This window comes from Populus alba, chromosome 18 (genome assembly GCF_005239225.2).
Source record: "Populus alba chromosome 18, ASM523922v2, whole genome shotgun sequence".
Taxonomy (NCBI): Eukaryota; Viridiplantae; Streptophyta; class Magnoliopsida; order Malpighiales; family Salicaceae; genus Populus; species Populus alba.
The window spans coordinates 7,181,520-7,193,503 of NC_133301.1; the positions used below are offsets into that span (position 1 = coordinate 7,181,520).

Consider the following 11,984-nt stretch of genomic DNA (forward strand, 5'->3'; position numbering starts at 1 on the left):
GAATCCATGATATTATCATATGACTTTACATGGTCATTAAAAATAATCTCATTTTAGATCAACTATCTTACAATATTGACAATTGTGTTAATACTTAAGATAAATTCTGGTTTATTATTTATTATGCCCTTTCAATTACAAATTAGTCATTGAAAAATTACATTATTATTTCTTGATTTACTCAATATTATATTTTTGATATTACATCCAAGAATAAATAATAAACCAGAATTTATCTTATATTCTCTATAAAAAATTAGATAAAAAAAATATAATAGAAAAGAGTTTATAAGAACAAAAACAATGTCTCAGTTAGAATATTTTTTTCATTAATGAGAAGGCCCGCCACAGACCAAGAGGACATCTTCAACGAAGCCATCCCAGCCGATGCAGGTGATTACCCGTCGGCTGACATCTCCTCGCGCGCCTAGCACCAGCCAAACCGCCTCAATCTGAACATGCACCAGACAAAAGTAGATGAAAAGACGCCAGGGAGCCTCAGCAGCCGAGAAGAAAGCGCGGGAACACCTATCGCGCGAGAAGAAACGCGAAAAACAGAGACGGAGCGCGGTAAAGACTGTGAAGCCACAGGATTCACACACAGTGCACCGTGTTTTAACTTTTAACGATCACTCTTAGTTTTTTTTTTTACATATATTTATAATTATAATTCTTTTAGTTTTAGTTTGTTAGTTATGAACAGTGAAGCAGCACAAGAATACAATTCTTTTAGTTTGCTAGCGAATCTTGAAAAGAATAAAGTCATCTGTCAAGCTCTGTCCACTCTAGTCCGACATTCCTCACCTCTCCCCACCTGAGCTCTCTCTCTTTCCCTCCTCCGCTGTCGGAAACCTCTGCCTCCGTCGCTGCCGCCGCCACCTCAACCAATAAGGCTTCAAATCTCCCTGGTGCTTCCTTTTCTATCATGTTTTTGTTTTTTAAAATTGAAGACTGCGTTTTCATTTATTTAATTGAAATTACTTTCCAGAGAGAGAAAATCGATTTTAATAAGTAAATTAAAAGAATATATAATCGGATCCGATGAAATCGCTGCTCGTGAACGCAACTCGAAGAAAGGCGCAATCAGCCGATTCTACTATGGGTGGAGCATTTAGTATGGTCAGGGTTATTGTGTTGTCTATTCAAAGAAAGATGTGCCTCTAAATTTTGTAACTTACCTCAAGAGTTGTGTTGTCTATTCCGAGAAAGATGTGCCTGTAAATTTAATCTTATTTCAACAAGAGTTGTTAAATTGATTGTTATCAGTCTGCTCTTTAGAGTTGATGATAACATGAGATATTCATTGTTAATGCTCGTTGTTTTCTGGCCTCTTCATCTTCTATTTGTGCTGTGGTATTTAGTCTGTTGATATTCATTGGGGATTGAAATTAAAGCCTCGTTTTATGACTTTGTTTTGTTTTCTTCTTATTTCTTTATTCTTTTAGGGATGTGGTATTTTCCTCTTTTCTATTTACACTACTTGCTCCCTACAATATTTATTCTTTCAGAGAAGTAAATATATACAGAAATAACAAGAACAGGAGGGGAAGGGGGAGGGGGGTTTGACAGTAAGTATTTGCTTAGAAGGGATTGCAGAATGCTTCTTTGGTTTTAGAAGCACCATGAAGTTCCTAGCACCTTGCCCTAAATATTTGTGTATATTTGTTATGCATCCATGTTTGGCTGGTTTCTTTAATAAAGTACATGCTATTAGACGGAAGTTCTTTTTAAATCTATTCAAGTCTCAATAAACTGATTTCCATTTTTCATGATCTTGATGTGCTTTCACTCTTCTTGCCGCTCCTGACTTTCTTTTTAGGGTCTATTCGAACATGCAATATGATTATTTTTTCTTTTTGGTTGGCCCACTGTCCCAGGCGGAGAACCTGTCATGGACATGGGTGATTGGAGAATTCAATTGCAGCCTGACTCACGGAAAAGAATACTAGTCGACAAAATCTAAGTATTTGTTTTCTAATATGTGCAAGTGCTGCAAAATAATATTTTTTTTTATTTATATGAAAGAAAAGGAGAAGGGCAAAAGGTTAATTAAAATCAGCAGGATTGCCATGAGGCAACCTCAAGTATCACACGCCTCTTTTTTTGTTTTTTTTTCCCATCTTCTCATGTGTTTCTCACAAGAAGCAAACTTGAGGGAACATAAAGTGCTGGGAAGTAATTTTTGTTGGAACTTCTTGTGTAATCTCTTCTTTCGATGATGACCTCTTGGATGGCTGCATGAAGCTTGTTCCGCTTTAAATTTCAAGGTTAATCTATTGCTATGAACATATGTGTTTCAATTTAAAACTCAAGTTGCAACTGAACTTAAATGAATGGTGTTGGATTTGGGCCTTCTACTTGTTTTAACTTATACAGGGTTGAAATGATAGTGATCTTAAAGTAAAAGCAGCAGACAAAAATCAATTAGCCACAATGGTGTATGGTTTCCTAGTTTCTCAGCATAAAGTTGAATGTTTTGTTGACCTCTCTACATTCAAAATCATATAGACAGCTACTGCTGGCACTTGCAGTTGCCGATGAATACTGTAGAGTATATATTGCAGTATGAGATAAGGTTAACTCATTGCATTTTCATAAATTGAAAGGATTTCTCTTCTTTTCTTTGTCAGAGAAAAAGAAGAGAAGTCCTCTTGCACAGAGTAAATGCTATTGTAATGTTTTCACAGAGATTCCCCTGTTTGCAACTAATTCACTTATATATCTTGGAACATAGTCATAAATGAAAGGTTCTTCCAGTTCAACAAAATTAACCATGAAGCTCTTAGCTAGAATTTTTCGACAGAAGGGTGACCAAGTAAACTCCTATACTCTGTACCTCTGGAGGAAGTAAAAATAGATGTCTAAGTATTTTGATGCCGTATATTACTTGACCGACACTTGCTTATGTCATTATTTGTTTTTACTTTTTGCTAATGATTCCACACATTTTTTATATTTGTGTGCTTTATGAGTTCAGGGTTCTTGCTCGCTGCTACTAGCTTCTCTATACTTGCCTGGTCATTAAAAATGAAAACATAATGATTTACATGTGCAGAATGGAGACATTAAAGAGGCATCTTCTGTTTTCTGGTCCAGAGGGATTACAAGAACTCAAGAAAATTACCATACGGCTTGAGGAAAAGATTTATACTACCGCCACCAATCAAGTATTTGCCTAATGCGAGGTTCGATAATTACAATATTCTCTAGACATGATTATACACACGCATTTATGCATGTACAAATGTGTGTGTATTGTGCCTACACTTCCTCACCGTTCATTCTGTATGCAAGGCTGATTGGGAGTTCGCATCTTCTTGTTAATTCTCTTGACAAGTGTTTTATTTAGAGTGACCAAGTTCACGTATAGGGGAAGTGTGCAAAAAGCAAACAGCGAATCAATACATAAATAACTAAATTAAAAATAGAGGAAACAAAAGTATATCCTCATAGAAGATGAAATGATAGAGCACATATCCATTTCCCCCTTCTCTTGTAACATGGATTGCTCTGCGAGCTAGTGTTTTGTTATTGATATCTGATTTCAGTCTGATTATCTGCGTAAAATATAACTAGAGATTCTTTCAATGGATATCAGGTCTCAAAACGCCATGCCCACTGCCCCCATGGATACAAAAGGTAATAATGCAGCCAAGCATTGAATTTCTAAACATCTTACCTTTTGTTTTTCTTTTCGCATTGTTATCAAACTCTTTTACATTTTATTGCTGCATATTGCTATGTATTTCGCCTTGCTGGAAAAATCTCATGATCACCTCCATGATGCTAATTCTGTAATGCATGTGAAGTGTTTCATCCTTAACTTGTTAAGGAACATGGACTGTGATGCATGGCTATTTTATATTTTTTGATTGAGATGGTAGATTTTAAAGATTTTCATGCTTAGGAGGTAAGACGTCACTTTCTTGCTTTTATTTTGAGATGAGGAAGTATTTGATCCTTTTTTCATATATAATAATGCTGCCGAGCATTGAATTTCTAAACATCTTACCTTTTGTTTTGTTTGTCGCATTGTTATCAAACTCTTTTGCATTTTATTGCAGCATATTGCTATATGTATGACATGCTTTAATAAAAAAGTTGAGCAATCGATTAATGTTAGGCAAGAAAATTTCTGCCTCCTCCTTTTCTTTCCCCCACCCCCAAAAATTGTCATATTATTTTTGTTTTCAGCCGCCTCTTCTTCCCCCAACCCTGGAAATTGTCAGATGATGCTTTTATGCTTTGAATCAAATCCATCCTAATTCTTTCGCACATAACTTTATGTGTGAACTGCCGATGTTTCATTTGTCTTCCTTGTTCAGTGCCTTCTTGCAACTTATGGCATAAGTAATGCCACTGCTATTGAAACCATTGCAATCACACACGCATTTGTTACCACATCATACCCTCCAGTGCATTGCACCAGCTGTTCACCTCTCATTCTGGTTTTATAGCGTCTGTCTGTCAGTTTGAATGATTACATAATGTTTAGATGGAGTTCCTAGTACTCCTAGTCCGAAAAGGACTTGTATTCCTCTGTAGGAAAATACTAATAGTCCTATCTAGAATAGGAAAAACTTAATGAAGCTCGCTATACTTTCGGATAATAAAATACTAAATGGAAAATAAAACTGAGACTTGCAATATTCCATAATTTTCAGAAAGTGTGAAAATTACAGAAATACCCTTGTATATGGAAAACACACAGAAATACATGAATTCTAATCTTTTGTTGCCCGCATTGAAATTTTTGCAGCATCCCTAGATTCTACAGCACAGACTGGACATGCAAAAGGCGCTGATTGGCAAGAGGAGATCTATCAGAAGGTAATTTCTGTGATTTACTGTTCATTAGATGGAGTTCATGTTTGCCATAGTCTTGCAAGATTTCAATGGAAAAAGGTCTCCTAGGATTGGTCCAAGGAATTTTATTCAGCTATGGTTGGGATTAGTTAGGAAGCATTGTAAGTTCCATGATTGCAGCAACTAAGAAATGATTAATCATTGATAAGATGAATGAAGGTAAAAATATTCAGATTTGTAGGTCAAGAGGATTGCTTTTTTATTGCAAACCTCTCCCTTTCGATTTTTCCCCCTATATTTGTTGTGTGGTGAATTATTATTTATTTCCAACGAGTCCTATTGTCCGTACTTCTTACTGCATTAGACAGAATTAGAAATAAGAGTGCACTATTTCTGAATGACTTGGAAGTTTGCCTTTGGTCAAGTGAAGAGTTATTTGCACGATTGCAATCAACTTGTTCTGAAACATTTGACAATGGAAGGAAAAGAAAATAAGTGGGACTTATTCTATTGAATCATGACCATATTTGAATTTTATAGAAAATGAGGTTGAAATTCTGAATGTCTCATGTCATAACTGCATATTTGATAAGAAGCGTTGCTAAAGTTGTGACATCCAATGACTTGAGCTATGACAGCAGAAAACAATGATGAGTAGTTTGCAGGGAGACAAAGTAACTGAACTTAACCAACCCCTGAATCTTGTCAGGTGTACTTAAACAGCCCTTTTCATCTTTCCATTCCATCAATATCGACATCCTCTTGAGTTTCCAGCATTAATTCCACTCTGCTATTTTTATCTCAATTAATATATGCTGTCCTCTGCCCTTTTTTTTTTAATTTTATTTTTATAAATTCCCTCAAGTTTGTTTGTGCTGCTTTCTTTCTGACTGGCACCTGAAGAAATCAAGCATATGACTGATAATGTTTTGCTGGTTATTTGTACTTCCTAGATCAAAGTCATGAAGGAGACTTATTTCCAAGAAATAAATGAAAGGTACCAGAGAATTGCTGCCAAGTTACAACAGGTAAATTGTCTCTGCAATTTCTTGCAGATTATCTGCCCATGCATGATTATCTGCAATTTCCCACGTTGAGCTTTTGTATTAATTTGTTTTCCTCATCAGCATTGCCTGTCACTGTATCATCCACACTAATCACCTACCCCTCCCCCCAACCGCCCCGCAACAGAAGAATTTGAATAGAAACATTTTTTTTCACTAATGTTTTGCAACAAAGGATCAATGCAATTTTTAATTCTCGTGTATGTTAACTTTGCTTTCCAGCTTGACTCTCATCTGCAACAACCGAAGTCAGAACAACTTGAAAAAGCTGGAGGTATTCAAGGCCATGTTGGAGCACTTGATAACATTCTTACAGGTCTCTAAAAACATCACAACACCCAGTTTCAAGGAGAAATTGGGTTCCTATGAGAAGCAGATTGTAAGTTTTCTAAACCCAAGCAGATTCAGGAGGCCTATTCCTAATCTACAGCTAGGACAACTTCCCCAGCCTCCAGTTCCTCAATTGCAGTCCCATGAAAATCAATTGAATCCATTTATGTTTTTCGCAATCCAACATCAGCTTTTACATTTGCTCTTTCTCGACTTGGCGAAAATGTTTTTTCCTCCTTCATTGTCCCTGATATAATGAGATGGTAAATGTAGACAATTTTCTCTTAGCCTAGCCTTCATAGCTTGCTTTTCTACTAATGGGTTCCACATAAATTAAAGAAAAACCACCCTTGAAGCACCAAAATATTTATTCCTTCATAACAAGTCCTGGTTGATATGAGCAGCACTTTTACCTTGCTACTTGCATTGTTACATGTTTAATCAATGTTTGATGTTTATCTACTTTAAGCTTTTTATGAATATATAATATATCTTCTCCTTTGATCTAACTAGATTTTTTTAAAGCATAAGGCAGATTTTTATGATTTTTCTTCCTTTTGGTCATTAAATTTTCTTAAAAGGGGCTTTGGTTTGATTCCTACAAGCTGCGGGCAAATCTTCAGCGTGACAGGCAGCCTCATGAGCCAAAGAAAGACAATCTGCGACCACTCCAAGCTTCTCATTGCTCCCCTGTTCCGATTAGAAACAGAGATTAAAGAAGCTATGCTACTGTCTTGAGACAAGAGTTCCAACGAAATCTACTGTAAGTTCCCAAGACACTCTTTTCCCAAGGTTTGATTCTTGATCATTTAGCAATAGGTGCATTTGTGACTCATTGAGGATGGAACTCAACTCTTGAAGGCATAAGGCCAATAATTGCTGAGCAATTTTATAATGAAAAGTTGGTGACTGGAGTTAAGGAATGGCCTAGAATGCATGGAGATCATGTTAAAAGTGAAGCTGTAGAGAAGTCAAATTATGATGGGTGAAGAATCAGAGGAAATGAGGAGCAGAGCAAAGAAGCTACTAGAAACGGCCAGGAAGGCTGTTGAAGGTCACCCTTGAAACAAAGGCAAATGTAAGTGTTGTCACACAGGCATAGAATATTTTGTTTCTACTTAGTAGTGGTTTTGGCAATTTATTTTCGGACAAGTCTTGAGAGTTGAAAGAGTCATCACATCCGAGTCAATGATCAGTTCCCTTCCTCATGGTTCAGGAATGACAAGTCCAGCTTATATATTTAGCCCCATAACTAATCAAGTAGAAAGGCTGAGCTTAGAGACAGTACACTACAAATGAAGCACCCAATAGCTAGACATACAATCATAACAAATTCATCCTCTGAAGTCGGAGAACTTGTGAAAACTAGCCACCACAAAATAGTAGCAAGTATCTATGCAGTCTTCAATGAAGTAAAACCACCTGCGTCACCAATATGGATTGATGTAGAGAATTGCTGCAATCGTCATCACCACAACTGTGTAACATACACCAAAACTGATGTAGAAGAACTCCATGTCAATGAAACCATCATCTCCTTGTTCATCATCAGGCACTGGCTGCGACAACACTGCTTCCTCGCTACAATTGTTTCGCAATGGAGGTCCACACAAGAAATGATTTCCTTCGTAAGAGCTTTCATCGAAGGTCCCAAACTGATATTTTCTCTCAGGTGTCCTACCTGACAAGTTATTGTGCGCCACACTAAAAACTTCCAGTGTGGTAATTCCAGTAAGTTGTGGAGGGATGGCACCATTCAAGTTATTGTAAGAAACATCCAAACTCTCAATGTGCTTTAGATTTGAGAATGTTGCAGGGATAGATCCAGTGAGATTGTTGTGTGATAAGTTTAATGACAGTATCTCACTTAAGTTTCCAAATTCTGGTGGGATTGCTCCTCTGAAGTTGTTATTGGAGAGATCAATACCAGACATGTAGCTGAGAATTTTCCCCTTGTAACCATAATGCATATTTTTAGTTGTAAATTCCATCACTTCTTCTGTAAAGTTAAACCACATATGATTTTCCAAGTTGAAAATACTATCCACTAGTGGTGGACCCATTGTTTCATAATAAGCTTTTTCAATGAACTCTAGTAGAACACCACTTTTAGGATACGCCAATGCTTTATGGGAATTTTCCTTTAAAGTAAGATTACCCAAACAGGAGGGTAGTGGACCAGAAGAGCTGATTTTGTGAAACATCCAAAATGCTTAATTGTTCTAACAAGCATAACTGAACAGGGAGCTCACCATCAAAGTGATTAGCCCTCAAAACAAGAACACTCAATGATGAAAGTTTGCCAATCCAATTTGGAATGAAGCCGGTGAAGCTGTTATCTCGAAGATCCATCGTAACCAGAGAAGAGCTGTTATAAAATCCATATGTTAATGGACCGCTCAATCTATTTTTGGATAGATGCACATGGACTAAAGATGATGGAATGAAACAAGATGGTATATATCCAGACAAGTTGTTCTCAGAAAAGTCCAAATATTCAAGGTTGTCAAGCTTACAAAATTCTCTTGGGATCGAACCCTTAAAATTGTTTTTGGACAAATCAATTGATCTAAGGACCGTAGAATTGACGAACCACCTTGGAAGCATGCCTGAAAATTGATTATTACTCAAATCCAATACAGTCCACATTTTTTGCTCATATAATGATAAATCTAATAACTGACCTCAAAAGTTGTTACCACCTAGGTAGAGAAATACTAAGTTAGAAGAATTGAACGTCGAGATCGGTATTTTCCCACCCAAATTGTTATTTGACAGCTTGAGAAACCATATTGTTGTTAGTTGTTCTAGTTTTACTGTGGACAATTGATTGTTGGATAAATCTAAAATTTCCAAAGAGCTAATATTTCCTAAACAAGAAGGAATATAACCTGTGAATCTATTCTTAGCCATACTTAAGTCTTCTATATTTTGAAAGATCAAACAAATATCTTTTGGAATTTGACCGATCATGTTGTTGTTGGATATATCTAATTCGATCATATTCGGATATGGGTGATCTAGCAATTGCAAAGTACCAACAAAGGAGTTCTCGCTCAGATATAGTTCCTCCAATCGTGTATTGTTCTTAAGCAACCATGATGGAAACAATCCAGTGATGTTGTTGTGGGAGAGATCAAGGACTCTCAAGTCATATTGGTTATAGAGGAAGTCAGGAATTTCTACATTGAGTGCTTCTGTTGTTTTTGACAAGCTAAAAAAGACTAGTTGGAACTTTGGAATCAAATTATCAAAGGCAGCAGGTTCTGTTACTAGTTTGTTGTTCTTACTAAAGAAGAATTTGAGGCTTGAGTGGTTCATAAAAGGCTTCATTGAAATGGGAACTTCAAAGAGGTTATTTGATAGTAAGAGGAATTCAAGGGATACGAGGTTGGTAAGAGAACTAGAGGCAATATTTCCAGTAAACTGGTTACCAGAAACATCTAATAGTTGTAGAGATGACAAGTTCCCTAAACAATCTGGGAGTGAACCTCCTAAATTATTTCCAGCAAGATCTAATTGCTTCAGATTCTTCAATTCACACCAACCTGTACAATTTATCTCGAAACAGTCAAAATAGTGTTGATGATGTAATTATAGGCGGATGGAGAGTTGTTAATTTACCTTGAGCGGGTAGGGTGGTGCCATGGAGGTCACATTCAGCAACAGACAAAACTTTAAGAGCAAGCAATGCTCCAATGTTCTGGAGAAAGTTTATTGGGAGAGAAGTATTATCTAGATGCAATTCTTCAAGGGTGCTAGAATTGAAGAAAGTCCCTGTGAAAAGAAGAAGAAGAAGAAGAAAAAAGATAAGATGAAAATAGTGGTGGTACAGAATGGCCATTCCATTCAATATTATTAATTATGATTTTAAGAAACTAAACTATGATTAACCTTGACTTAAATTAGTATCCTTGAGAGAAAGGGTCTTCAGGGATATTGGCAATGACTGCAAGAATTCCAGTGTCCTTAAACCTATGATGTGTTGAATTGAAAATAGGCAATCAAGTAAGTAGTGAAATTAAGTGTTATCTTGATCGAGTTCTTAAACCTATGATAAAGAATTGATACTTTTTGTAGTGAGATAATTTTTGGATAAAACAACAAATTGCTTGAAAAATCCAGAGATTTCACAACTTTACCGTTGATAGTTGTCGATTCTAGCAACATATTGCCTGATAAATTTAAAGACTTGAGAGAAGAAAGTCCACGCAGATGTGAGAAAATGTTGTCGATGAATATATTATAGCTCAGGTCCAAGTTCTCGAGTTTCCCCAAATGTGATGATATGATCTCAAAACCTGCAAGGAGTTGTTTCTAAGAGTAAGTCATAATTATGAGCTCACGATATGCAATAATATATAGAAACTAAATATATATAATTAGAATTAATGAGATGTTGTTGTTCAATTGATATATGATTCTCAAATTATACATAAAAAGATGGAAGCTAAGTTATGATAAAGAAACTTATAATTAAGACCTCATCAGTAATTAAAACAAGAATAATAATCGTAACTTAATTCCTCTATCTATTTAGTTAGCAAGATGCTTAGTTGTCACTAATTTAGTAATTGTAATTTGTTTCTAACTGCCTCTGTTTTCTAGCAAGTACTTTCCCAATTTTATCCATGGCATTAAAGAATTATAAACTTTTTCACGTTTTATTTCTTAAAGTCCAAATATTTCACCATGACCATAAGGCAATATATCCTCCACCGCAGAATAATATTTTGATTAAAAAAAGGTCCAAAATAATATAAAACCATGGTTAAAAAGAGAGGAAATAATAAATGGCTACAAACAAGAATTAAATATCAAATATGTGGGTTTTATGTTGTTCTCTTTATTGATAAAACACGAGTGATTTGTATTGGATAGTTTTTTTTTTAATTGTTGTTAATAATTACAATTTTAAATAATTACAATATTCTTGGAGAGAGCTTCTTATTATGTTATTCAAAAACTCATTCAAACTCAAATTCATTAAAAAAAATGCCTAGAGTTGTGTTCGACTAAGTATCTCAAGACAGAAAAAATATATAAAAATATATTTATTTAAAAAGATAAATATAAAATATATATTTATAGGAGAGTTTTGAAGTGAACTTGTGATTGCTAATTTAATCTAAATATTACAACACTTTTGGCATATAAGGGCCAAAATAAGAATAAAAATATATGCCTCCTGGACCTCATTCCAAGTGCCTCTTTGCGTAGTTATAAAGTCGTCCTCATTTTTCTTGATAAAAAACAATATAATTAAGAGAATGTCATGTGAAGCATTTAGATAGAAACTGTGTATTATACCTGATCCTGTCAGCTGATTGCCTGACAGATCCAAAGACTTGAGGGATGAAAATCCAGTTAGAGATGGAAAAATGCTATCGTTGTATTGATTCCCACTTAGATGAAGGTTCTCCAGCTTTTTCAACCTTGATGACAAGACTTTGAGACCTGCATGATGTTCCTCAAGAGCATATTGGAAGGAAATAATTAAATGCGTAGAAATAAATGATATGAGAAGGAGAAAAGAAAAGGTTTCGAAGCTAAATAATTAAAAGGTTACCATAGAAGCTACCTGATCCAGCTGTCAACTTATTATGTGACAGATCCAAAGACTTGAGAGTGGAAAGGTTACCATTGAAACATGACAAAATGGTTTTATCATTATTAAATCGGTTATAACTTAGGCCAAGTTCCCTCAGTTTTGATGATAGGACTTCGAAGCCTGGAAAGAGAATCATCAAAGCAAGATAATTGACATTAAACACCAACCAACCT

At 35.5% G+C, this 11,984-nt stretch overlaps 2 protein-coding genes across 6 annotated transcripts; one reads left to right on the forward strand and one right to left on the reverse strand.

Moving 5' to 3' along the window:
- Window positions 1-340: 340 nt before the first annotated feature.
- Window positions 341-8,193, forward strand: LOC118062673 (mediator of RNA polymerase II transcription subunit 15a). 5 transcript variants are annotated; one of them, XR_012168602.1, is made up of 10 exons: window positions 341-908; window positions 1,878-2,267; window positions 3,056-3,185; window positions 3,599-3,639; window positions 4,760-4,830; window positions 5,760-5,834; window positions 6,093-6,249; window positions 6,782-6,963; window positions 7,062-7,278; window positions 7,417-8,193. XR_012168602.1 is itself a non-coding variant. In XM_073406132.1 (9 exons), the coding sequence occupies exons 3-6, from the start codon at window positions 3,612-3,614 to the stop codon at window positions 6,192-6,194; spliced, it is 276 nt and encodes a 91-aa protein (XP_073262233.1). In that variant the 5' UTR covers window positions 1,515-2,267; window positions 3,056-3,185; window positions 3,599-3,611; the 3' UTR covers window positions 6,195-6,249; window positions 6,782-6,963; window positions 7,062-7,278; window positions 7,417-8,193. The 5 variants fall into 5 exon arrangements, 1 of the variants encoding a protein (XP_073262233.1); XR_012168604.1 differs by having other exon boundaries at window positions 1,878-1,963; XR_012168605.1 differs by lacking the exon at window positions 1,878-2,267.
- A 677-nt stretch (window positions 8,194-8,870) lies between these two features.
- On the reverse strand, window positions 8,871-10,523 carry LOC118062671 (cuscuta receptor 1-like). The gene is made up of 4 exons (XM_035076508.2): window positions 10,343-10,523; window positions 10,095-10,175; window positions 9,825-9,977; window positions 8,871-9,748 (listed from the first exon to the last, which is right to left on the reverse strand). Exons 1-4 carry the CDS (start codon window positions 10,368-10,370, stop codon window positions 8,886-8,888), a joined length of 1,125 nt encoding a protein of 374 aa, XP_034932399.2. The 5' UTR covers window positions 10,371-10,523; the 3' UTR covers window positions 8,871-8,885.
- Between the last annotated feature and the right edge of the window lie 1,461 nt (window positions 10,524-11,984).

Excerpts from the sequence above, each read along its gene's own strand:
- LOC118062671 (XM_035076508.2), bottom strand. The coding sequence starts at position 10,370 with ATGTTGCTAGAATCGACAACTATCAACG. Across the intron at positions 10,176-10,342 it reads AGAATCGACAACTATCAACG|GTTTAAGGACACTGGAATTC; the intron begins GTAAAGTTGTGA and ends AACACATCATAG. Across the intron at positions 9,978-10,094 it reads GGATACTAATTTAAGTCAAG|GGACTTTCTTCAATTCTAGC; the intron begins GTTAATCATAGT and ends TTCTTTTCACAG.
- LOC118062673 (XM_073406132.1), top strand. The coding sequence starts at position 3,612 with ATGCCCACTGCCCCCATGGATACAAAAG. Across the intron at positions 4,831-5,759 it reads AAGAGGAGATCTATCAGAAG|ATCAAAGTCATGAAGGAGAC; the intron begins GTAATTTCTGTG and ends TGTACTTCCTAG. Across the intron at positions 5,835-6,092 it reads TTGCTGCCAAGTTACAACAG|CTTGACTCTCATCTGCAACA; the intron begins GTAAATTGTCTC and ends TTTGCTTTCCAG.